Source organism: Oncorhynchus masou, chromosome 12 (assembly GCF_036934945.1).
Source record: "Oncorhynchus masou masou isolate Uvic2021 chromosome 12, UVic_Omas_1.1, whole genome shotgun sequence".
NCBI lineage: Eukaryota > Metazoa > Chordata > Actinopteri > Salmoniformes > Salmonidae > Oncorhynchus > Oncorhynchus masou.
In genome coordinates, this window is record NC_088223.1 from 81,650,077 (window position 1) to 81,677,310 (window position 27,234).

General features: G+C 43.1%; 1 protein-coding gene across 4 annotated transcripts in view; it reads left to right on the plus strand.

Moving 5' to 3' along the window:
- Positions 1–313: 313 nt before the first annotated feature.
- The window catches only part of gramd1ba (GRAM domain containing 1Ba), a 107,176-nt gene continuing 80,255 nt past the window's right edge, over positions 314–27,234 (plus strand). For 3 of the 4 annotated variants that reach the window (XM_064982173.1, XM_064982175.1, XM_064982176.1), the window contains exons 1-4: positions 314–585; positions 4,431–5,522; positions 9,777–9,851; positions 16,339–16,365. In XM_064982173.1, coding sequence (XP_064838245.1) covers positions 5,017–5,522; positions 9,777–9,851; positions 16,339–16,365 — 608 coding nt within the window. In that variant the 5' untranslated portion in view covers positions 314–585; positions 4,431–5,016. The remainder of the gene's footprint in view (positions 586–4,430; positions 5,523–9,776; positions 9,852–16,338; positions 16,366–27,234) is intronic. The other variant, XM_064982174.1, reaches the window with a different exon arrangement.

A 27,234-nucleotide genomic window follows, 5' to 3' on the forward strand; every position in this document is an offset into this window, starting at 1 on the left:
TCTAGTGTTCAGTCTATTTAGGGCTGTATTTTGTGATTTGAGATAATAGGCATAGATAAATGATTGGAGAGAGATTATATGAAAAGGTAGAATTTTGATGGGGTGTATCGCAAAGATCTCTGAGATCATGATGTGAATAAGTACGAGGCCATATAAAATTGATAACTGTTTGCGGACTTGTCACATTCTCACTTAGCGTTAACAGTTCAGGCACGAAATGCAACCGCAACCGGACACAGCTAAGACCTTCCGAAAAGCCTAGCCTTCTCGGAACATTGAAACTGAAAGGCCATTCTGATTGAATGAAGGATGTGTCAATCGAATACTGCCTGTTAGCCTATGTGCAGGAAATAAAGTTGACAAAAGGATAAATCACAAATGATTTCTGAGATACGTTTGATAAATAGTGATTGATAGAACAAGCTAAGTTTGTTGTTAAAACTTCCACCCAAGGCTGTGCGTGGACACATCTTAACGAAAGGAAATACATTGTGAAAGTACGCGGTCTATTGCTGTGACAAAGTTTACAAGGTGCAGTTTGACAGCTGGCTACTTTTTCAACAATTCATGCCTGGGTCTGAAAAGGTAGATACGGATAGCAGCCTTATTGTTTGCTGAAACATTACATTTTGGTGTTTTGAAAAACGTTCTAATATGTACATTGTCATATTGTGGTGACTAGTGCAGCTTTTCTCCGCTGGTTTTGTATGAAATAATTGCCACGTAATATCTCATTTATTTGACATTCTTTGTCCTATTTTACTTTTAATGCATTGCTGTGATATAGCCTACAGCGATACGGAGTAGTCGTATTGTACGTTCAGATATTAATGCATAAGGACATTGGCAATTGCGTGTAGTTACGTTATGACAATGCGTGACATGGGGCACTACACAACTTTGTCATAGCATTGACACGTTCTTGTGGAATTGTCAAATTAGAAAATGTCACCTATTAACATTTTGAATGGGTCCTGCAGTTTCAGATTAGGATGTTAGGCTATGTAACTTCTTCAGAGAGTACAATTCCTGAAATAAGACCAACACTCATTTGCCAAACCAAGTTGGCCTTGGACATTTATAACAGTTTGATTTCTACACAATACATAGGCAGCCCGATTACGATACTTTTCCACTAAAAATGTTCTTTTGACCAATCACATCAAAATATTTTTCAGAGCTGATCACAATTTTAAAAGCTGTGTGTGTGCGTGCATGAAGGAGATTGTGTGAAAGGTCATACGAGGTACGTTCATTTTATAGTAATTAGATTGCAGCCAAATGTTACATTCCTCAGTTTTAACCACATCCTGTGATCACAGGACTGGATGTTGTTGCACCACAGACTAATATGAACTTGAAACATTATATTCAAGCTCTTTTCAACATCATATATTACATTCGATGCAGTTAGCTATTTTATCTAATGCTGAATCTGTAAGTAGCCTGGAATCTGTATTGAACACAATTCAAACAACGTCCTATATAAGCAGGTCTCCATTAGCCTGGAGGTTAAGAGCATTGGGCCAGTAACTGAAAGGTCACTGGTTTGAATCCCAGAGGCAGTTCTGCCCTTGAGCAAGTCAGTTCACCCCAACAACAATTGCTCCTGGGCACCGATGACGTTGATGACGTTGATGTCGTTTCAGAGGAGTTGGGATAAATGCGGAAGACACATTTCAGTTGAATTCATTGTTGGTCAACTGATGTTCTTCCTAAGAGGGGAAACACATTGAAAATAAATAACTGGTCACTGACCACACTTCCCTCTGCTTTCTTTGTCAAGAGAGACAGACCTGTTTTTCACTAATTGGTCTCCATGTCTTAAAGTAATACACCTGTCAGTGTATTTCTTAAAGTAATGATGAAAAAAATATCAGAATTGAGCTGCCTGTGTAAACGCAGCTGTATACATGTCTAGAATGGCAGGTCTCCATTCAGTTGTGAAGAGAAGTTCTTTGACATTTACAGTACCAATCAAAAGTTTGGACACACCTACTCATTCCAGGGTTTATTTTTGTGTACTGTTTTCTACATTGTAGAATAATAGTGAAGACATCAAAACTAGGAAATCATGTAGTATCCAAAAAAGTGTTAAACAAATCAAAATATATTTTATATTTGACATTCTTCAAAGTAGCCACCCTTTGCCTTGACAGCTTTGCACATGCTTGGCATTCTCTCAACCAGCTTCACTTGGAATGATTTTCTAACGGTCTTGAAGCAGTTCCCACATATGCTGAGCACTTGTTGGATGCCTTTCCTTCACTCTGCAGTCCAACTCATCCCAAACCATCTCAATTGGGTTGAGGTTGGGTGATTGCGGAGGCCAGGTCATCTGATGCAAAACTATATCTCACTCATGAGAGTCCGTTTCATCGTAGCGCTTGATGGTTTTTACGACTGCACTTGAAGAAACTTTCAAAGTGCATGAAGTGGTCTTGAAATGTTCCGGATGGACTGACCTTCATGTCTTAAAGTAACGATGGACTGTCGTTTCTCTTTGCTATTTGAGCTGTTCTTGACCATAATATTTTTACCAAAAAGGGCTGTCTTCTGTAAAGCACCCCTACCTTGTCACAACACAACTGATTGGCTCAAACGCATTAAGAAGGAAAGAAATTCTACAAATTAACATTTAACAAGGAACACCTGTTACTTGAAATGCATTCAAGGTGACTACCTCATGAATCTGGTTGAAAGAATGCCAAGAGTGTGCAAAGCTATAAGGTGGCTACTTTGAAAAATTTCAAATATTAAATATATTTGGTTTATTTAACACTTTTTTTTGGTTACTAAACATCCTCTCACTGTCAACTGTGTTTATTTTCAGCACACTTAACATGTGTAAATATTGCCTACCATTTGTAAGCTGTTAGGGTCTTAACAACCGTTCCACAGGTGCATGTTCATTAATTGTTTTATGGTTCATTGAACAAGCATGGGAAACAAATCATACAAATCTAATTAACTTCACAGATCTTCATTGTAAAGGGTTTAAACACTATCTTTGAAAGACAGGGTCCTGAAAAAGGGCCGTATCTTTTATTTGCTGAGTTTGTGTTATAAGGCTTTATACAGAGTGAGTTTTTAACTGTGCTTTATGAGTTAAACACGACTGGCATGATCAGAATGAAAAGTGGATACAGAAAATATGGGAAAGGAAATCATCTCTGTATTATCTGACTTCTATGGAAATCTGAAAGCTGGGAATTTTGGAGCTGGAGTTTATCATCCACATATAGAATGGGCTGTTTGTCTGTCATCGTCTGATGTGAATGGCATCCCCGATCTGTTTTGGCCTTAATCTGCAGAGAAATAGTAGGATGATAGATGGTGGCTCACTCAACTCAGAGCTGCGTTCCAAATGGCACCCTATTCCCTACATAGTTTGTTACTTTTGACCAGGGAGAGAGAGAGTATAGCGATGCCATTTGGGTTGCAGACAGAAATTAGCTTCCCATTAGGGCAATCAACAGTTATTTTCTCTGAATTAACTCCCTGCTGGGAAGGAGATGAATATCACTTCCCTGCTCTCTCTGTGTGTTTCTCTCTCTCTCTCTCGCTCTCTCGCTCACTCGCTCTCTCGCTCTCTCACTCTCAATGGCTTTATTGGCATGGGAAACATGTGTTAACATTGCCAAAGCAAGTGAGGTAGATAATATATAAAGGGAAATAAACAATAGAAATGAACAGTAAACATTACACATACAGAAGTTTCAAAACAAAAAAGATATTACAAATGTCATATTATGTATATATACAGTGTTGTAGCAATGTACAAATGGTTAAAGTACAGAAGGGAAAATAAATAAGCCTCTATCTCTCTTGCTGTGTGTATCTTTCTCTCTCGCTGTGTGTGTGTCTCTCGCTCTCGCTGTGTGTGTCTCTCGCTCTCGCTGTGTGTGTGTCTCTCGCTCTCTCTCTCTCTCTCTCTCTCTCTCTTTCTCTCGCTGTGTGTCTCTGTCTCTCTCGCTGTGTCTCGCTCTCTCTAGCTGTGTGTCTCTCGCTCTCTCTCTCTTTCTCTCGCTGTGTGTCTTTGTGCTCTCTCTCTCTGTGTCTCGCTCTCTCTTGCTCTCGCTGTGTGTGTCGCTCTCGCTGTGTGTCTCTCTCGCTCTCGCTGTGTGTGTCTCGCTCTCGCTGTGTGTCTCTCTCTCTCGCTCTCTCTCTTGCTGTGTGTGTGTCTCTCTCTCTCTCTCGCTGTGTGTGTCTCTCTCTCTCTCACTGTCTCTCTCTTGCTGTGTCTCTTGCGCTCTCTCTCTTGCCCTCTCTCTCTCTCTCTCTCTTGCTGTGTGTCTCTCGCTCTCTCTCTCGCTGTGTGTGGGTCTCTGTGTCATTGTATAATTGTGACTGGTGCTGTGAATATCTACATGCATGTGGCTACACCGTACTTAGCATACGGTATCCTTTAATTTTCCTCTGACTTTTAGGCCATGGCTGTGATACCAGGGACTAGAGCAAGGGGGCGCTGAAAAGCACTCATCTTAATGGGCTACTGACACCAAATGGCGGCTGGATCAGAAATTCTCGAGACCTCGGCCCATAGAGCAAGTCATCAGGACGAGTAATGACACAAGAAGATGCCATAGTGCTTTTGCATCCAAACCGTCTACTTGGAAGAATTTGTGTAACATTAAACCTCCACTTGTCAGCTCAAAATGACATACCTCATGGAACACAGTACTTAGATAGAGCCAGATGTCGCTGATCACTAGTGAAGGCAGAGATTCTGCTCCTTCTAGTCTCATTGGAGAGGACAGACAACAGGACTGGATTGGCAAGGCCATTGCTTATCAGGACCACTGAGGAACTGCCCTGATCTCTGTCACACAAAACAAGGTAGAGTTACAACCTCGACCAAGTCCTGATTCTGTATACTCCCTATCACTCTGGACAAAACCGTTCAAAGGTCTCTCCACCTACACTACTGCACTCCCCGCAGCATCCTGCAAGACATCCGTTCCCTCTCCCTCTCTATCAGCCTCCCTGGATAGAGGGTGCCCCTCGGCTGCTTTTATGAGCCAGTTGTTGGTGGGACAGAAGATCATGTCTGAGAACCTTCGGCTCCCCTCCTTCCAGGTGCAGGCCCCCGGCGACTGGGAGACCCAGGATGGCGACCCAGGATTGGAAGCCTCCGCCTCAGGAGACAAAGTTGAGGTACCCACCGGAGATGGTGACCCTTCCGCCCTCTCCGGTTCCGCCACTCCGTCCCTCCGCCGCAAGCGCTTCAAGATGCGACGCATGAAGAACGTGCAGAGCGAGAGCAGTGTGACCCCGGCTGTGTCTGTGGCGGCTGCCACAAGGTCAGAGGTCATGAGTAAGGGCCATGGGTCACGCTCCTTCTCAGGGGCCATGGAGTACCTTCAGCTGCCGTCCATCGAGATAACGCCAATCAGTGACGAGGACGCGGCAGCCACCTGGTCCAACTGCTCCACACCCAGCGCTTCGCCGCGACGCAAGCGCTTCCTGCTACGCCGTTGGCTGAACGTGCGAGAGAGGAAGGAGCACAGCAGTGAGAGCAGGTCTGTATAGAAGCTCCATCTGAAGTTACCTCTAGGATTAGCTTCCCCTCCCCAATCCTAACCTTAACCATTAGTGGGAAAAATGCAAAATTGACCTAAGATCAGGAACTAGGGGAAACTTCAACCTACTGCCAGGCAATCACATAACAAATGAGGGTAGTCCCCAAGTGTTATTAATGTATACAGAAAGAGTGGGTTACCCATTAAGTGTTGTATATAAAGTCGGGTAATTCTCAAGCATCGGGCATTCTCAAGCATCAAAGTTTAGTCGGAAGTTGGAACCATGTAGAAGTGGAACCATAGAACAAAACAGTCTCTGTATGACCAGAAAACGTATAAATACACACTAAGTGAAAGGTATGATTAGAGCTGGAGTTGCCTTTGTCCATATCATTTTCTATCACTTTATGAATACAAGCCCTGGTCTGTAGAGTTGCTGGGATGTAGTTTGTTTTTGTCTTTGTGTATGAGATTGGTCCTGAAAAAAATCTGTTCTGTAAAAAATGTCACACCCACCTACCTTTATCAAAGAGAAATATAGTTTGTTGATTTAAACGACCTTTATCACTTTTCACTCGAACAAGCCATTAGTAGGAATTAGTGACACGAAAGGTCAGAGTGCAACTAGTGTTTCAAGTCCTCAGTGGGCCCCTATTTGTTCATTGAAACTCCATCCCAGGTTTCTGTGATCTAGTAGACTTCGTTTGCACATGCAGCCTAATTCTCATATTTTTTTGCCACTAATTGGTCTTTTGACCAATCACATTAGATCTTTTCACATTAGATCTTTTTCAGAGCGATCTGATTGGTCGAAAGACCAATTCGTGAAAGAAATCAGAATTAGGGTGCCTGTCTAAACGTAGCCATAGACACCAGCTGGTGACGTCCCAGTCTGTTCTATAAACAGGTTATTTTTACCCCCAAGCTTACCTTCACTCCGAATAGGCTCCTTGGAATGTTACATAAGCCACAGTGCTGAGTATGAATTGTCCTATACATTATAAATAAAACCAGCCCCATGCTATTTATCCTCAAACAACAGGAAATGCAGGAATGTACTTAAGAATATGGATACAAATGTTTAATACATACAAATGCCCTTACTGACAGAGTTTGGTCTTCAGTGAATGTAGATGTTATGCACTGCACTGCCATAATACATAGTTTAAGCAATAAATAATTTGAATATGACTTAATAATTAATAAATACATTTTATATTTATTCAAATGTGGGTGTATGTTCACTATTGGAAGTTGATGTTTTGGCCTTATACATATTTGATGAGCATAATGTTTATTTCTAGAAGTTGCCTGGTGTTTGTTACTAGCTTCGTCTAGGTTGGAAGAAGTGAGAGAATGCATATTTGAGTCTTATGAGGAGTATTGACTACTATGGTATTGTCCCTGGCTGTTCAGTACTTTCAAATATGTATGATTTGTACCACTTGTAACATTGGTTCTACTGTGATGATAGTTGGAACTGGTGAACATTAATCTCAGCACAGGTTGGCATTTTTTGGGATGACTCATGTAGTGGAGGCAGCTCTACAGGGTAGTCACTCAGATAATCAAATCAGATTTTAAACCTAACCTTAACCACACTGCTAACCTTATTATGCCTAACCATGACCTTAATTTAAGACCAAAGAGATAATTTTACAATACATATAGCCAATTCTGACTCTGCCGCTGGCCCATCTTGTGGAAATCGCTCAGCTCTGCTGTCACTCTCCGGCCTCTATGTCATCAGGCTGCTGATTATCCCGCACATCTGTCACCATCGTCTCGAGCACCTGCGCCTCATGACTCTCACCTGGACTCCTTCACCTCCTTGATTATCTTCCCTATATCTGTCACTCCCCTTGGTTATTTCCTTAGGTGTTATTAACTCTGTTTTCATGTCAGTGTGTTGTTTATTGTTTCATTTATTTATTAAAACACTCACTCCCAGAACTTGCTCCCCGACTCTCAGCGCACTTGTTACATCTGCCTCCAGGACAAGATTAATCCCAATAAATGTCAACCTGCAATATCGACACCCTGAACCAAATTGGGGCCGAATTTTGGGGTGTTCACAAGAGATGAGGTGAAGCCCATCTCTGACTTTATACTACAGCCATCCCAGGAGACAAAGTGCGAAGCTACAATTCAAGCTCATTACTGTAAAATAGATAGTTCTGGAGCTGACAAGCGTGCTAGTCCCCTGACATGTACAGCCTTAGAGAGGAGAGCTAGGTACTGTCTACGTCCCAAATGACACCCTATTACCTATGTTGTGCTCTACTTTTGGGGCCCATAGGGTTCTGGTCAAAAGTAGTGCACTATATAGGGAATAGGGTGCCATTTGAGACATATCCCATGTAAAAGTGCCAGGGGACAGTACTGGAAGGAGTTACGTGGCTATATTAAATATTCTCAACCAACACTGCTTTGTGACGACCTGGGTCAAAAGTAGTGCATTATATAGGGAATAGGGTGCCATTTGAAACGCAACTCTGATTTGCTAAATATAAAACAGTACTGCTGCTTACATATCCCAGCCAGCCTTTAGTTTCCGGTGCTCTGACACACAGCCTGGATGGCAGACTGTTTCTGCACCCACGCCTTGTTGTTGTCATGGCAAGTCTTGCCAAGTTGGCTATTGCAGAAACAGACTGGCTCCCAGGCTGCTCTGACGGTATATTAGTTGCTGCGGGAGGTGGCACTTTTTCTTTGTCTCACTCTTTCTTGTGGTACATGTGAGGCAGATTGTAGTCGTGCCACTCTTGGTTATGTGAAGAGGCCTATTCAACAAATGGAGGCTTGTCTTTTGTTTTTGTCTTTGGATACCCCTTCACGGAAAACATCTCACTGTATTTGCATAAATGTTACTGCCTTATAACTGGCAACAATGCAAGGAAGACTTTCAATAGGACAAATTATAGCTTAACAAGACGACCAGAGACACAGTATAAGTCTCTACAGGCCAGTTTCCCGGACACAGATTAATCCTAGTTATAGACTAGAAACAAGACACAGCTATTCACGACTATGATTAGTCAAATCACATTAAGGAACGACTCCTGGCCTTACCATAACATATTTACCCTCATTGTTGACAAAGTGAAATCAAATGTTATTTGTGACATGCGCCGAATACAACACCTTACTGTGAAATGCTTACTTACAAGCTCTTAACCAACAATGCAGTTTTAAGAAAATAGAGTTAAAAAAAGATTTACTAATAAACTAAAGTAAAAAAATAAAATATAAAAAGTAATACAATAAAATAACATAATCTGTGCTGCTCTCTAGTGGGGGCTTCTATCTTTTTTCTGTCTGTTTACTGTCTGGTTTACTGTCATTTTTTTTTTACTTTGGTTTTATGAGTTTGACATTTGACATCGTGTGTTGTCTAAGTAATCAGATTGTCCTATTTGCTTTGGGATTTTGGGGGATTTGCTTAAATACCTTTTGTGGGACTTTTAAATTAATAATATACACTACCGTTAAGTTTGGGGTCACTTAGAAATGTCCTTGTTTTTTAAAGAAAAGTAAATTTTGATGTTTGTTAAAATAACATAAAATTGATCATAAATACAGTGTAGACATTGTTAATGTTAAACTGTTGTTCTGATTAAAGAAGCAATAAAACTGGCCTTCTTTAGAATGGTTGAGTATCTGGAGAATCAGCATTTGTGGGTTTGATTACAGGCTCAAAATGGCCAGAAATTAAGAACTTTCTTCTGAAACTTGTCATTCTATTCTTGTTCTGAGAAATGAAGGCTATTCCATGAGAGAAATTGCCAAGAAACTGAAGCTCTCGTACAACGCTGTGTTCTACTCTCTTCACAGAACAGCGCAAACTGTCTCTAACCAGAATAGAAAGAGGAGTGGGAGGCCCCGGTGCACAACCGGCGCAAGAGGACAAGTACATTAGAGTGTCTAGTTTGAGAAACAGACACCTCATAAGTTCTCAACTGGCAACTTCATTAAATAGTACCCTGCAAAACACCACTCAACATCAACAGTGAAGAGGCGACTCTCTACACCTAACATTGTCTCTCTGTGGTGTGATTCCCCAGCAGGGAGAGCAGCCTACAACACACATTACACCTAATACTGTCTCTCTGTGGTGTGATTCCCCAGCAGAGAGCAGCCTACAACACACATTACACCTAACACTGTCTCTCTGTGGTGTGTTTCCCCAGCAGGGAGAGCAGCCTGCAACACACATTACACCTAACACTGTCTCTCTGTGGTGTGTTTCCCCAGCAGGGAGAGCAGCCTACAAAGCAGCCATGAGGAGGACTCTGCTCACTTCTTGACCCCTCATAGCCGGGAGGAGAGGTGTGTAGCATGTTCTTATTTATGTGCCTGGGGGGGTGTGTGTGACTTGCGTGCATATGCATGTTCAAAAAATGACCATGAGAGAGCAAATAAAAATGGTATGTATTGCTCATAAAGACTTTTGGAAGACATTGTGTTTTTAATGTATCGCTTATCAGCCAACTTAACCCAACTTGCTAGCATGCAAAGAAATGCCGGGGCAGCAGGGTAGCCTAGTGGTTAGAGTGTTGGACTAGTAACCGGAAGGTTGCAAGTTCAAACCCCCGAGCTGACAAGGTACAAATCTGTCATTCTGCCCCTGAACAGTCATTGAAAATAAGAATTTGTTCTTAACTGACTTGCCTAGTTAAATAAAGGTTAAAAAAAAATATATGGTCTGTGAACTACCTGCATTGTTCTGATCATTCCACTAGAGGGCAAAGCTGCTACACAGTAGTGCAGGTTTAGAGTCAATTAGAGAGAGGGGACCATGTGCATGACCAAGTGTGAGAGAAAGGGAGAGAGGGAGAAGGGAAGTCCCCCTGACTGCTTTAAAGAGGGGTGTTCAATTCACAAGTGTTAAGTTGCTTTGAAACAAATTGGAACACAGGAATGTCTTCTGGGCTTGACCACCAGGAGGCTGTACACACTACATCACAGTATCAGAGAATTTCCCCTATTCTCCTTCTCTCTACAACACTGTCTCAGAGAATGTCTCCAGCTCTTCTCTCTCTCTTTTAGTTTCATTTCCTCACACTGAGCACTGGTGAGGTTGAATAAACTTGACTAAAGGGCTCTACACAGTCTACACCAGGGGTACTCAACTACTATTTGAGAAGGTCCAGTGACACAAATGTCTTAGGTGGCAAAGGTCAGGATGGATATCGTCCTTTATCGGCTCTGTGGTACAGCATAGTAACACGCATAGTCGTTTATGACTTAGGAAACATATATTAAATGAGACTAAGAATTTGAATTAATTACAACTTATTTATTTTGAATGTAAACATGTGCAACATGCATCAACATTGCCGAAGAACAAAAGTGGTTGCATAATTGTCTATGCAAAACAAAAAGTGTGCTGTGAACCAATGTATATGGGCCTTGACACAAATGAAGTGAGAGCAACTCTGAGACACTGGTGCAGGTGTTCATTGTGACCCTGGTGCAGTATTTGATTTTAACAAAGTTAATTGTGGAGAAACCTGATTCACAGCTGTATGTGGAGCCAAACATTGTCAGGATGTACAGTACCAGTCAAAAGTTTGGACACCTGCTCATTCAAGGGTTTTTCTTTATTTTGTACTATTTTCTACATTGTATAATAATAGAGAAGACATCAAAACTATGAAATAACAAATCAAAATATATTTTATATTTGAGATTCTTCAAAGTAGCCAGCCTTTGCCATGATGACAGCTTTGCACACTTTGGTAAAAGACCAAGTCTATATTATGGCAAGAACAGCTCAAATAAGCCAAGAGAAATGACAGTCCATCATTACTTTAAGACATGAAGGTCAGTCAATGACGAAAATGTCAAGAACATTGAAAGTTTCTTCAAGTTCAGTCGCAAAAACCAGCAGGGGCTATGATGAAACTGGCTCTCATGAGGACCACCACAGGAAAGCAAGAACAAGAGTTAACTCTGCTGCAGAGGATAAATTCATTAGAGTTACCAGCCTCAGAAATTGTAGCCCAAATAAATGCTTCACAGAGTTCAAGTAACAGACACATCTCAGCATCAACTGTTCAGCAACTGTTCAGAGGAGACTGTGTGAATCAGGCCTTCATGGTTCAATTGCTTCAGAGAAACCACTACTAGAAGACACTTGCTTGGGCCAAGAAACACAAGCAATGGACATTTGATAGTGGAAATCTGTCCTTTGGTCTGATGAGTCCAAATTTGAGATGTGTCTTTGTGATATGCACATTAGGTGAACGGATGATCTCTGCATGTGTGGTTGCCACCGTGAAGCACGGAGGAGGAGGTGTGATGGTGCTTTGCTGGTGATACTGTTAGTGATTTATTTAGAATTCAAGGCACACTTAACCAGCATGACTATCACAGCATTCTGCAGCGATACGCCATCCCATCTGGTTTGCGCTTAGTGGGACTCTGATTTGTTTTTCAACAGGACAATGACCCAACACACCTTCAGGCTGTGTAAGGGCTATTTGACCAATAAGAGGGGTGCTGGATCAGGTGACCTGCCTCCACAATCACCTAACCTCAACCCAATTGAGATGGTTTGGCATGGTTGAGAGAATGCCAAGAGTGTATAAAGCTGTCATCAATGAAAAGGATGGCTACTTTGAAGAATCTAAAATATATTTAGATTTGTTAACACTTTTTGGTTACTACGTGATTCCATATGAAGATGTGTTTTGCTTCTTCTGACAACTCTGTCACATTTGTGACCAAGAACAAAACGTGCGTAGACTGTGTAGAGCCCTTAATAAAGGGACTCGTGTTCATTAGGGCACACCATAGCCAAACATTTCAAAACATTTTTTACTCTTGGCACCAGCTGTGGCAAGAACACACTATTAATTTGTGTCAAAGGAGGACATATAATGGTGTAACATCTCCTCTGCAAATTTTATTTGTCACATACACATGGTTAGCAGATGTTAATGCGAGTGTAGCGAAATGCTTGTGCTTCTAGTTCCGACAATGCAGTAATAACCAACACGTAATCTAACTAACAATTCCTAAACTACTGTCTTATACACAGTGTAAGGGGATAAAGAATATGTACATAAGGATATATGAATGAGTGATGGTACAGAGCAGCATAGGCAAGATACAGTAGATGGTATCGAGTACAGTATATACATATGAGATGAGTATGTAAACAAAGTGGCATAGTTAAAGTGGCTAGTGATACATGTATTACATAAGGATGCAGTCGATGATATAGAGTACAGTATATACGTATGCATATGAGATGAATAATGTAGGGTAAGTAACATTATATAAGGTAGCATTGTTTAAAGTGGCTAGTGATATATTTACATCATTTCCCATCAATTCCCATTATTAAAGTGGCTGGAGTTGAGTCAGTGTCAGTGTGTTGGCAGCAGCCACTCAATGTTAGTGGTGGCTGTTTAACAGTCTGATGGCCTTGAGATAGAAGCTGTTTTTCAGTCTCTCGGTCCCAGCTTTGATGCACCTGTACTGACCTCGCCTTCTGGATGATAGCGGGGTGAACAGGCAGTGGCTCGGGTGGTTGATGTCCTTCATGATCTTTATGGCCTTCCTGTAACATCGGATGGTGTAGGTGTCCTGGAGGGCAGGTAGTTTGCCCCGGTGATGCGTTGTGCAGACCTCACTACCCTCTGGAGAGCCTTACGGTTGAGGGCGGAGCAGTTTGCCGTACCAGGCTGTGATGACAAGCCCAGCCAGGATGCTCTCGATGCTGTCTGTGTTGGACCAATTCAGTTTGTCTGTGATGTGCATCTGTAGAAGTTTGTGAGTGCTTTTGGTGACAAGCCGTATTTCTTCAGCCTCCTGAGGTTGAATGGTGTTGAATGCCGAGCTGTAGTCGATGAACAGCATTCTCACATAGGTATTCCTCTTGTCCAGATGGGTTAGGGCAGTGTGCAGTGTGGTTGAGATTGCATCGTCTGTGGACCTATTTGGGCGGTAAGCAACTTGGAGTGGGTCTAGGGTGTCAGGTAGGGTGGAGGTGATATGGTCCTTGACTAGTCTCTCAAAGCACTTCATGATGACGGAAGTGAGTGCTACGGGGCGGTAGTCGTTTAGCTCAGTTACCTTAGCTTTCTTGGGAACAGGAACAATGGTGGCCCTCTTGAAGCATGTGGGAACAGCAGACTGGTATAGGGATTGATTGAATATGTCCGTAAACACACCAGCCAGCTGGTCTGCGCATGCTCTGAGGGCGCGGCTGGGGATGCCGTCTGGGCCTGCAGCCTTGCGAGGGTTAACACGTTTAAATGTTTTACTCACCTCGGCTGCAGTGAAGGAGAGACCGCATGTTTCCGTTGCAGGCCGTGTCAGTGGCACTGTATTGTCCTCAAAGCAGGCAAAAAAGTTATTTAGTCTGCCTGGGAGCAAGACATCCTGGTCCGTGACTGGGCTGGATTTCTTCCTGTAGTCCGTGATTGACTGTAGACCCTGCCACATGCCTCTTGTGTCTGAGCCGTTGAATTGAGATTCTACTCAGTCTCTGTACTGACGCTTAGCTTGTTTGATAGCCTTACGGAGGGAATAGCTGCACTATTTGTATTCAGTCATGTTACCAGACACCTTGCCCTGATTAAAAGCAGTGGTTCGCGCTTTCAGTTTCACGCGAATGCTGCCATCAATCCACGGTTTCTGGTTAGGGAATGTTTTAATCGTTGCTATGGGAATGACATCTTCAACGCACGTTCTAATGAACTCGCACACCGAATCAGCGTATTCGTCAATGTTGTTATCTGACGCAATACGAAACATGTCCCAGTCCACGTGATGGAAGCAGTCTTGGAGTGTGGAGTCAGCTTGGTCGGACCAGCGTTGGACAGACCTCAGCGTGGGAGCTTCTTGTTTTAGTTTTTGTCTGTAGGCAGGTATCAGCAAAATGGAGTCGTGGTCAGCTTTTCCGAAAGGGGGGCGGGGCAATGCCTTATATGCGTCGCGGAAGTTAGAGTAACAGTGATCCAAGGTTTTTCCACCCCTGGTTGCGCAATCGATATGCTGATAAAATTTAGGGAGTCTTGTTTTCAGATTAGCCTTGTTAAAATCCCCAGCAACAATGAATGCAGCCTCCGGATAAATGGTTTCCAGTTTGCAAAGAGTTAAATAAAGTTCGTTCAGAGCAATCGATGTGTCTGCTTGGGGGGGGATATATACGGCTGTGATTATAATCGAAGAGAATTCTCTTGGTAGATAATGCGGTCTACATTTGATTGTGAGGAATTCTAAATCAGGTGAACAGAAGGATTTGAGTTCCTGTATGTTTATCTCATCGCACCATGCCTCGTTAGCCATAAGGCATACGCCCCCACCCCTCTTCTTACCAGAAAGGTGTTTGTTTCTGTCGGCGCGATGCGTGGAGAAACCCGTTGGCTGCACCAATTCGGATAGCGTCTCTCCAGTGAGCCATGTTTCCGTGAAGCACAGAACGTTACAGTCTCTGATGTCCCTCTGGAATGCTACCCTTGCTCGGATTTCATCAACCTTGTTGTCAAGAGACTGGACATTGGCAAGAAGAATGCTAGGGAGTGGTGCACGGTGTGCCCGTCTCCGGAGTCTGACCAGAAGACCGCCTCGTTTCCCTCTTTTTCGGAGTCGTTTTTTTGGGTCGCTGCATGCGATCCATTCCGTTGTCCTGTTTGTAAGGCAGAACACAGGATCCGCGTCGCGAAAAACATATTCTTGGTCGTACTGATGGTGAGTTGACGCTGATCTTATATACAGTAGTTCTTCTCGACTGTATGTAATGAAACCTAAGATGACCTGGGGTACTAATGTAAGAAATAACACGTAAAAAAAACAAAAAACTGCATAGTTTCCTAAGAACGCGAAGCGAGGCGGCCATCTCTGTCGGCGCCGGAAGTAGGGTTGTCATGTACCTTTTACTGAGGAGTGGCTTCCGTCTGGCCGGTCTACCATAAAGGCCTGATTGGTGGAGTGCTGCAGAGATTGTTGTCCTTCTGGAAGGTTCTCCCATCTCCACAGAAGAACTCTGGAGCTCTGTCAGAGTGACCATCGGGTTCTTGGTCTCCTCCCTGACCAAGGCCCTTCTCCCCCGATTGCTCAATTTGGCTGGACGGCCAGCTCTAGGAAGTATTGGTGGTTCCAAACTTCTTCCATTTAAGAAAGATGGAGGCCACTGTGTTTTTGAACTTTTTAATGCTTCGAAAATGATTTGGTACCCTTCCCCAGATCTGTGCTTCAACACAATCCTGTCTCGGCGCTCTACGGACAATTCCTTCAACCTCGTGGCTTGGTTGTTGCTCTGACATGCACTGTCAACTGTGGGACCTTATATAGACACCCTCTTGTCCAATCAATTGAATTTACCACAGATGGACTCCAATCAAGTTGTAGAAACTTCTCAAGGATGATCAATGGAAACAGGATGCAGTTGAGATCAATTTTGAGTCTCATAGAAAAGGGTCTGTAAATAAGATATTTCTGTTTTTTATTTGTAATACATTTGCAAACATTTCCTAAAAAATGATACTGTGTGTAGATTGAGGAGAAAAAAACGATTTAATCAATTTTAGAATAAGGCTGTAATGTAACAAAATATGGAAAAAGTTAAGGGGTCTGTATACTTTCTTTACTTTACCAGGTCGTTTGGATGAGTCAGTCACGATTTATTTACGTCTGATTGCCATGCTATCAGTTTCATAAATACAACCAGATTAATGAATGTGTTGTGGTGTTGTCTTTTTGAATTATGAATTGATTGCCATGATGTGACAAGTATTCACCCAGAAAACTATTGTTTTTAGTAGTTTTATAAGCTAAAAAAAATCATTTTGTTTTCATACAGGTCCGACAGTGGGACAGGCAAGGTGAGGTAAGAATTGTCTCTTTGTGCAGAGAATGTGCTAAAAGATGGTTGCTGAATCATGACTTCCGCTCCAAGATGATGAAAATGCCATTGTTTTAGTTTTCAGACAAACTACACCTCTAATTGTGTGAAGAGTATTCAGCCTTTTGTATTGGTCGAACTGTCTGTTTCTGGTGTTTTGTTAGTTCCAGGTGCAAAGTATTGTGTGTATGTGTGTGTGCATGCGTGAACATAATCTGGTTGATAGGCAGAGCCGTGCCCATCAGAGAGAGTGTTCACTGTGGAAGCACTGGAATGGTTATGCAACGTTTAACACTAGAAAGGACTTGAGGACCCCCGAGCCAATGATGCATCTTTTGGACGTCAACATTCTAACAGTCTAATAATGCTATCGGAAAAATAATAATTTGGTTGCATTTATGAAGGTTTTAGGTAACATTAGAATACAAAAATTTGTTACTGTAAGCCAGGGTCCCCAATTTGTTTCTGGCTGGCCAAATAAAATACCCATCAAATTAAAGACTCTAAAATCACCAAGAAATTAGCTTAAAGTAATTTTAATTTAGGAAATATGTTCCCAAGTATTTTCACTCATAAATAGAGAGGCATATCTGATCATATCCCAATGTAATCAAGGTTAGAAAATACTCAATCAATGTTTTTGTCAAATACTACATCTGTATTTGCCAGCAGCATACCACCCTGCATCCCACAGCTGGCTTGCTTCTGAAGCGAAGCAGGGTTGGTCCTGTTTGGTAGACCAGATGCTGCTGGAAGTGGTGTTGGAGGGCCAGTAGGAGGCACCCTTTCCTCTGGTCCAATCATATTTTTTTAAGTGATTGGGTACATTGTCCTGTGTAGGGTGCTGTCTTTCGGATGGGATGTTAAATGGGTGTCCTGACTCTCTGTCGTCACTAAAGATCCCATGGCACTTATCGTAAGAGTAGGAGTGTTAACTCTGGTGTCCGAGCTAAATTCCCCATCTGTCTCTCATACCATTATGGTCACCTAATCATCCCCAGCTTACAATTGGTTCATTCATCCTCCCTCCTCTCCCCTGTAACTATTCCCCAAGTTGTTGCTGTGAATGTGTTCTCAGTCAATTTACCTGATAAAATAAGGGTTAAATCAAAATAAAATAAAACATATGTTTGGGATTCTTGCGGTCAATTTGCAGTGTACAAATTATTTATAACTACGTTCGGGCCCCATCACCATCTGCTAAAGGAGACCCATGGCTGAATGTAATTGGGGCTACTGTACTGTATGTACAAATGAAAAAACATCAGAAAGATAAACATTGTACTTTTGGGGGGCAGGTCTAAAGTAACATGGAAATAAGAAAATGTTTTTCAAAACACAAATTTTAAGTTTTATTATGCTACTTACTCTTTGCTTAGTAGCCTGAGCTACACTTTATGGCCAAAGGTACAGTGCCTTGCGAAAGTATTCGGCCCCCTTGAACTTTGCGACCTTTTGCCACATTTCAGGCTTCAAACATAAAGATATAAAACTGTATTTTTTTGTGAAGAATCAACAACAAGTGGGACACAATCATGAAGTGGAACGACATTTATTGGATATTTCAAACTTTTTTAACAAATCAAAAACTGAAAAATTGGGTGTGCAAAATTATTCAGCCCCCTTAAGTTAATACTTTGTAGCACCACCTTTTGCTGCGATTACAGCTGTAAGTCGCTTGGGGTATGTCTCTATCAGTTTTGCACATCGAGAGACTGAAATTTTTTCCCATTCCTCTTTGCAAAACAGCTCGAGCTCAGTGAGGTTGGATGGAGAGCATTTGTGAACAGCAGTTTTCAGTTCTTTCCACAGATTCTCGATTGGATTCAGGTCTGGACTTTGACTTGGCCATTCTAACACCTGGATATGTTTATTTCTGAAGCATTCCATTGTAGATTTTGCTTTATGTTTTGGATCATTGTCTTGTTGGAAGACAAATCTCCGTCCCAGTCTCGGGTCTTTTGCAGACTCCATCAGGTTTTCTTCCAGAATGGTCCTGTATTTGGCTCCATCCATCTTCCCATCAATTTTAACCATCTTTCCTGTCCCTGCTGAAGAAAAGCAGGCCCAAACCATGATGCTGCCACCACCATGTTTGACAGTGGGTATGGTGTGTTCAGGGTGATGAGCTGTGTTGCTTTTACGCCAAACATAACGTTTTGCATTGTTGCCAAAAAGTTCAATTTTGGTTTCATCTGACCAGAGCACCTTCTTCCACATGTTTGGTGTGTCTCCCAGGTGGCTTGTGGCAAACTTTAAACAACAATTTTTATGGATATCTTTAAGAAATGGCTTTCTTCTTGCCACTCTTCCATAAAGGCCAGATTTGTGCAATATACGACTGATTGTTGTCCTATGGACAGAGTCTCCCACCTCAGTTGTAGATCTCTGCAGTTCATCCAGAGTGATCATGGGCCTCTTGGCTGCATCTCTGATCAGTCTTCTCCTTGTATGAGCTGAAAGTTTAGAGGGACGGCCAGGTCTTGGTAGATTTGCAGTGGTCTGATACTCCTTCCATTTCAATATTATCGCTTGCACAGTGCTCCTTGGGATGTTTAAAGCTTGGGAAATCTTTTTGTATCCAAATCCAGCTTTAAACTTCTTCACAACAGTATCTCGGACCTGCCTGGTGTGTTCCTTGTTCTTCATGATGCTCTCTGCGCTTTTAACGGACCTCTGAGACTATCACAGTGTAGGTGCATTTATACGGAGACTTGATTACACACAGGTGGATTGTATTTTTCATCATTATTCATTTAGGTCAACATTGGATCATTCAGAGATCCTCACTGAACTTCTGGAAAGAGTTTGCTGCACTGAAAGTAAAGGGGCTGAATAATTATGCACGCCCAATTTTTCAGTTTTTGATTTGTTAAAAAAGTTTGAAATATCCAATAAATGTCGTTCCACTTCATGATTGTGTCCCACTTGTTGTTGATTCTTCACAAAAAAATACAGTTTTATATCTTTATGTTTGAAGCCTGAAATTTGGCAAAAGGTTGCAAAGTTCAAGGGGGCTGAATACTTTCGCAAGGCACTGTATGTGGACACATGCTCATCCAAAAATCATGGGCATTAATATGGAGTTGGTCCTCCCTTCGATGCTATAACAGCCTCCACTCTTCTGGGAAGGCTTTCCAATAGACTTTGGAACATTGCTGTGGGGACTTGCTGCCATTCTGCCATGAGCATTAGTGAGGTTGGGCACTGATGTTAGGTGATTACGGGTGGCACGCAGTCGGCTTTCCAATTTATCCCAAATGTGTTCAATGGAGTGAAGGTCACGGCTCTGCGCAAGCCAGTCACATTTCTGTGTGGACCTCTCTTTGTGCGCAGAAGCATTGTCATGCTGAAACAGGAAAGGGCCTTCCCCAAACTCTTGCCACAAAGTTGAAAAAACCTAATTGTCTAGAATGTCATTGTATGCTGTAGCGTTAAGATTTCCCTTCACTAGAACTAAGGGACCTTGCCCGAACCATGAAAAACCCCAGCCCCAGAACATTATTCCTCATCCACCAAACTTTACAGTTGGCACTATGCATTTGGGCAGGTAGTGTTCTCCTGGCAGCCGCCAAACCCAGATTATTCCGTTGGACTGTCAGCTGGTGAAGCGTGATTCATAACTCCAGAGAATACGTTTCTACTGCTTCAGAGTGTAATGGCGGCACGCTTTACACCACTCCAGCTGACGCTTGGCATTGCGCATGGTGATCTTAGGATTGTGTGTGGTAGCTCGGCCACGGAAACCCATTTTATGACGCTACAGACGAACAGTTCTCGTGCTGACATTGCTTCCAGAGGCAGTTTTGAACTCGGTTGTGAGTGTTGCAACCAAGGACACAAGATGTTTATGCCCTACACACTTCAGCACTCGGCGGTCCTGTTCTGTGAGCTTGTGTGTCGTACCACTTCACGGTAGAGCCGTTGTTGCTCCAAGACGTTTCCACTTCACAACTAACAGCACTTACGGTTTGTTGAACTGACTTGATAGAAAGGTGGCATTCTATGACGGTGCCACGTTGAAAGTCTCTGAACTGTTAAGTAAGGCCATTCTACTTCTAATGTTTCTCTATGGAGCTGTGTGCTCGATTTTCTACACCTGTCAGCAATGGGTGTGGCTGAAATAGCCGAATCCACTAATTTGAAGAAGTGTCCACATACTTATACAGTGCATTTGGAAAGTATTCAGACCCCTTCCCCTTTTCCACATTTTGTTACCTTACCTTTGTTACCTTCTAAAATGTATTTGTGTTGTTTTACCCTGAATCTATACACAATAGCCCATAATGACAAAGTTAAAACTGTTATATATTGAAAAAAAACATACCTTATTACCATAAGTATTTAGACCCTTTGCTATGAGACTCGAATTTGAGCTCAGGTGCATCCTGTTTCCATTGATCATCCTTGAGATGTTTCTACAACTTCATTGGAGTCTACATGTGGTACATTTAAATAGATTGGACATGATTTGAAAAGGCACACACGTCTCTATTAGGTCCCACAGTTGACAGTGCATGTCAGAGCAAAAACCAAGTCATGAGGTCGAAGGAATTGTCCGTAGAACTCCGAGACAGGATTGTGTCGAGGCATAGATCTGGAGTAGGGTACCAAAAAATGTATACAGTATTGAAGGTCCCCAAGAACACAGTGGCCTCCGTCATTCTTAAATGGAAGAAGTTTGCAATCACCAAAACTGTTCCTGAGCTGGCCGGCTGGCCAAACTGAGCAACTGGGGGAGAAGGGCCTTGGTCAGGGAGGTGAACCTAATGGTCACTCTGACAAAGCTCACGAATTCCTTTGTGGAGATGGGAGAACCTTCCAGAAGGACAACCATCTATGCAGCATTCCACCAATCAAGCCTTTATGGTAGAGAGGCCAGACGGAAGCCACTCCTCAGTAAAAGGCACATGACAGCCCGCTTGCAGTTTGCCAAAAGACACCTAAAGACTCTCAGACCATGTGAAACAAGATGCTCTGGTCTGATGAAACCAAGATTCAACTCTTTGGCCTGAATGCCAAGTGTCATGTCTGGATAAAACCTGGCACCATCCCATCGGTGAATCATGGTGGTGGTAGCATCATGCTGTGGGGATGTTTTTCCAGCGGCAGGGACTGGGAGACTAGTGAAGATCGAGGGAAAGATGAACGGAGCAAAGTACAGAGTGATCCTTGATGAAATTCTGCTCCAGAGCACTCAGGACCTCAGACTGGGGCGACCATAAGCACACAGCCAAGACAACACAGGAGTGGCTTCGGGACAAGTCTCTGAATGTCCTTGAGTGGCCCAGCCAGAGCCAGGACTTTAATCCGATCAAACGTTTCTGCAGAGACCTGAAAATAGCTGTGCAGCGACGCTCCCCATACAACCTGACAGAGCTTGAGAGGATCTGCAGAGAAGAATGGGAGAACTCCCCAAATACAAGTGTGCCAAGCTTGTAGCTTCATACCCAAGAAGAGTCGAGGCTGTATTTGCTGCCAAACGTGCTTCAATAAAGTACTGAGCAAAGGGTCTGAATACTTATGTTTTGCTTTATCATTATGGGATATTGTGTGTAGATTGAGGGGAAAAAGGCTGTATGGTAACAAAGTGGAAAAGGTCAAGGGTTCTGAATACTTGTTTGGTTGTAGTGCATAATAATATCCGGTTTTCTCTTCATGTCCTGTCAATGGCAGCTGTCAGAAAAATGGTGCTAACGACAGAAATGTTATTTCTTGCCTTGCACTGGTATAGTGTGAGTGTTGTCTTGTCATTCTTCACCACCGTTGTGGAGTAAAACAGCTATGCAAGTGCATATTTTGCACAGAGAGGGTGAGCTCCCATCTCGCTTTGTTCATGGTGCCGACTAGGATTGTTTTATTTGCAAGCAACTTGTTCGCCAATGACAGTGAAGTGAAGAAATTGTCCATGGTGATATTTCTCCCCTTGCCAGCATAAGGTTCCACAACCCTCATCACCACATTCTCTGAAACTTGCTCACCTGCTGCCCAATGTGGATCTTTTCTGAAACGGTGTAGTTCCTTCCTCTCTCCTGTCTCACCATCTCATTTGTAGTTGGCCCGGGCATACCGTTCTGGCTTTTTTATGACTAGGCCTCGGAAGTGTAGATTCAGGCTGAGGCTCAGAATCAGAAGAATAATCATCTGAGATGTCATGATTGAATTCCTCCCCGCCATCTGAGTCATTTTCCTTCCGATCTTGTGCATCCATCAGCATGTGCATCCATCCATCCATCCATCCATTCGTCTTGGTCTTCTTGCCCTTATCAATCACGCATGCTCTCACTGTGTACTCCAAGTAGGCCAGAGTAGGCTGATCAAACTGCTTTGATTGGGTGGACTGATAAAGGGTACATACCATTTTGAGATTATAAATAGAATATACCAATACAATGGCCCGCCCTGTTCTTCATTCTGGTTACTACGTAGTTATGCATTGTCCGTTTCCCCTCGCTCATCAACTCACCCATTCGTCCCCATCATACTTTACTTCATATGTTATATGTGTGAAATTAGTTTAGGTTCAGTATCGGGGTGATTATCGACTGGCCATTGCACCTTCCAATGTCGGGAGAATGAGCAGAGCAGGCCCTCCCGTCGGGAGAAGGAGGGGCAACGGGGTTAAACCATTCAAATAATGACAAAGACTGTGGGGAGCATGACTTTAAAAATGTAATAAAATAAATACATGAATGAGCAGTCACAATGCCTGCTTTAGTGGTTCTAGTGTTAAAGAGGTAAAGTAGAATGCCTGCTTTAGCGGTCCTAGCGTTAAAGGGGTAAAGTAGCTTTCCTCGACTCCTTTCCTTGACTCCTTTCCTTCATGTGCCCTGATCTGGAGGCAGGTCACTGGATCAAATCACAGTGAAAACAATCTGTCTCTGTGCCCTTGAACAAGGCACTTGACCCAAATTGCTCCAATGCCGCTGGAGAATGGTGACCCTGGCCATGAGCCCACTCCCTGCAGGTGTCTCAGGAGGAGTTGGGATATTCAAGAAACACATTTCCATGACACGCTAGTGCAATTCTGTGACAGGATAAATATAGGACCCCCCCAAATTATTTGTTATTAATTATCTTAAGAAATGGAACAGGCGAGAGCAGATTTCCAGTAGTCGTTCCTGATTGCTTTCACCTCTTTTCAGATCAGTGCAGAATATAATTCAATAAAATAGAACTGTATTGTCCATTTGTAAGCAAGAGCAGCGTGGCCTGAGAGTCAAACCACATGGGACAAACGAGTGAGACTGAATAAAAGGAATTGTCATATGAAGATAGCAGAGAGAGGGGGGTTTTTGTGTGCATGCATCTTTGTGTGTGTGTGCGCTTGTCTGAGCGCGCGTATCCGTTCAGGGATCTCTGTTCAGAGGTCAGAGTGGTGTTTGCTGCTCTGATCTGAGGAGATAGAGGCTGCTTCAGTGATGCAGCAGTAACAGCAGCAGCGGGGATTCATATTACATCTGATGATTCATCACCACCATACTGCAGCATGCAGCAGACTAGGGTTATCTGAACCCCTACACACACACACACACACACACACACACACACACACACACACACACACACTCCACTACAGTCAGACAAGAGCTAAAAGGTTTAAGGTGTAACAGTTAAAACTCCCAACTGTTAACGTTTCTCTCGCCCTCATTCCAGCCCATCACTTTCTTTCACTAAACTCCTCTTTCCATCTCAGATTAATTCCCTCAGCCTCTCCTCCACTGACTGTGTGCTCATTTAGATGAAGGTGCTAGATAGCATATAATTATGTTGCTAATTATAGTCTTGCTGAGTTACTAATGTCTCGGTAGTCTCACTATATTGTGTTGGTGGCATCGTGAGAGAAACTGTGTGCCATGTTGAATAGGGGGAAGTTTCCCCTAAACGCTGATTTTGTGTCAGTTTAGCGTTTCCCCTCACTAATGGTTTAGGTAAAGAAAGGCTAATCCTAGATCTGTACCCAGGAGCAGTGTCAACCTTTCTATGGGAGGCTCGCCCGGTGCATATTGTAGAAGAGCAGATGCTAGGCTAAGGGATTAGCACCACAGCCTAGAGGCTCTGTTTCTGATGCTAACCGAGCCCGACAGGCACCCGTCTGTCACCTGACTTCTCTCGCCGCCCTCTCATTGGTTGGCCGGTATATAGCAGCATGGCTAAAAATACCAAATAAGGTTATAGAGGGGACTGAGAGCCAGTGTGTGGGCGCTCTGGGGCCTGGCCCTTTGAACTCTGGCTTGGTGTGTGTCCCTGCTGCGCCGCTCCAAGCATAGGAAGCTGTGTGTGTGTGCTGAAATAGCTGTAAGTGTGTCTGTATGCGTGCGTACATGAGTGTGTAAGGAGAGCCTTGGGTCCACAGTGATCTCAGCCACATCTCCAGAGACCAAGCACTGGAAATCAGCAGGCCCACATCCAGAGCTACAATTACAGTGAAAATACAGCAGCAATGTAGGCCGGCTAGAACACCTTGCATGGCATACCGCAGTTCTGTCAGACGGGTTCGATTCACAGGTCCGCCCTTAGGTCTCTCTCTTTCAACCCTGTATGTTGTTTTGTAATAATAATATATGGGACTTACACCGAGTATACAAAACAGGAACACTTGCTCTCTCCATGACATAAACTGACCAGGTGAATCCAGGTTAAAGCTATGATCCCTTATTGAAGTCACTTGTTAAATCCACTTCAAATCAAATTTTATCACATACACATGGTTAGCAGATGTTAATGGAAGTGTAGTTAAATGCTTGTTTTTTTGTTCAGTGTAGATGAAGGGTCATGATTCCAAGATGGCATCTTTTGTCCTCGTCTTGTCGTGTCCCGTATATATATATATATATATATTTACAACTTTTTTCACATACCTTTTTATATATATTTTTTAATTTTCCATAAAATCATCTTCAAAACACTCTCCTGCAACCCGCCTCACCAATTTATATTTATAAAAAAAGTATTATTTACCTCAAATCTGTAATCTTCCAAGAAGCTAGCCAGAAACTAGCCAGAAGCGAGCCAGGAGCTAGCCAGAAGCTAATCCAGAAGCTAATCAGAAGCTAATCAGAAGCTAGTTAGCTTCTTTACTGGCTAATCGTTAGTATTCAGCTAACCACGGTTTGTGGTCATCAGCTATCCTTTAGCTCGAAAATCTATCGGCAGTTTTGTACGGCGCGGCTCGGAACGGAACATACCGGACCAATTTTTCTCTCCGTGTCCCTGGATTTCAACCGCTAACTCTGGACATTCATACCTGGATCTCACAGCTAGCTAGCTGCTATCCGTGTGACTATCGGCTTTCGTTGATTCCGGAGCAAACATCAATTATTCTGGAGCTAGCCAGCTGAAGAGTTCCATCAATCACTCCTGGGCTACAATCACCTATCCGGACCCGTTTTACTGCCTACGCGGAGCCCCACCAGGCCTTCACAACTGGACTGCCGACGTTATCTACCCAAAGGAGTTATCCGGCTGGCTCCTCCGTCGCGACGTTACCTGAACGCCCATCTGCGGCCCGCTAACCGTTATCTGTCTTATCGGCTGCTATCTGAATAGACAATCGGACAATTTATTTATTTTTATTATTATTATTATTATTTCTCTTCTTGGGCCTCTATAACTATATCTATTGTTTTTTTTTGTGTGATTTGGATTAATCCCCTCTACCACACGGAACCCCACTAATCTACTGACGGAACGCAAGAGGTGGCTAATAACAGACCTCCATCCTATGCTAGCTTGCTACCGATGGCCTGGCTAGCTGTCTAAATCGCCGTGACCCCCAACCAACCTCTCTACTCACTGGACCCTTTTGATCACTCGACTAAGCACGCCTCTCCTTAATGTCAATATGCCTTGTCCATTGCTGTTCTGGTTAGTGTTTATTGAGTTATTTCACTGTAGAGCCTCTAGTCCTGCTCACTATACCTTATCCAACCTATTAATTCCACCACCCACACATGCAATGACATCTCCTGGTTTCAATGATGTTTCTAGAGACAATATCTCTCTCTTCATCACTCAATACCTAGGTTTACCTCCACTGTATTCACATCCTACCATACCTTTGTCTGTACATTATACCTTGATGCTATTTTATCGCCCCCAGAAACCTCCTTTTACTCTCTGTTCCAGACGTTCAAGACGACCAATTCTTATTGCTTTTAGCCGTACCCTTATTCTACTCCTCCTCTGTTCCTCTGGCGATGTAGAGGTCAATCCAGGCCCTGCAGTGCCTAGCTCCACTCCTATTCCCCAAGCACTCTCTTTTGACGACTTCTGTAACCGTAATAGCCATGGTTTCATGCATGTTAACATTAGAAGCCTCCTCCCTAAGTTTGTTCTATTCACTGCTTTAGCACACTCTGCCAACCCGGATGTTCTAGATGTGTCTGAATCCTGGCTTAGGAAGACCACCAAAAATTCTGAAATTTTAATCCCAAACTACAACATTTTCAGACAAGTTAGAACTGCCAAAGGGGGCGGTGTTGCAATCTACTGCAAAGATAGCCTGCAGAGTTCTGTCCTACTATCCAGGTCTGTACCCAAACAATTTGAACTTCACTTTTAAAAATCCCCCTCTCTAAAAACAAGTCTCTCACCGTTGCCGCCTGCTATAGACCACCCTCTGCCCCCAGCTGTGCTCTGGACACCATATGTGAACTGATTGCCCCCCATCTATCTTCAGAGCTCGTGCTGCTAGGCGACCTAAACTGGAACATGCTTAACACCCCAGCCATCCTACAATCTAAACTTGATGCCCTCAATCTCACACAAATTATCAATGAACCTACCAGGTACCTCCCCAAAGCCTTAAACACGGGCACCCTCATAGATATCATCCTAACCAACTTGCCCTCT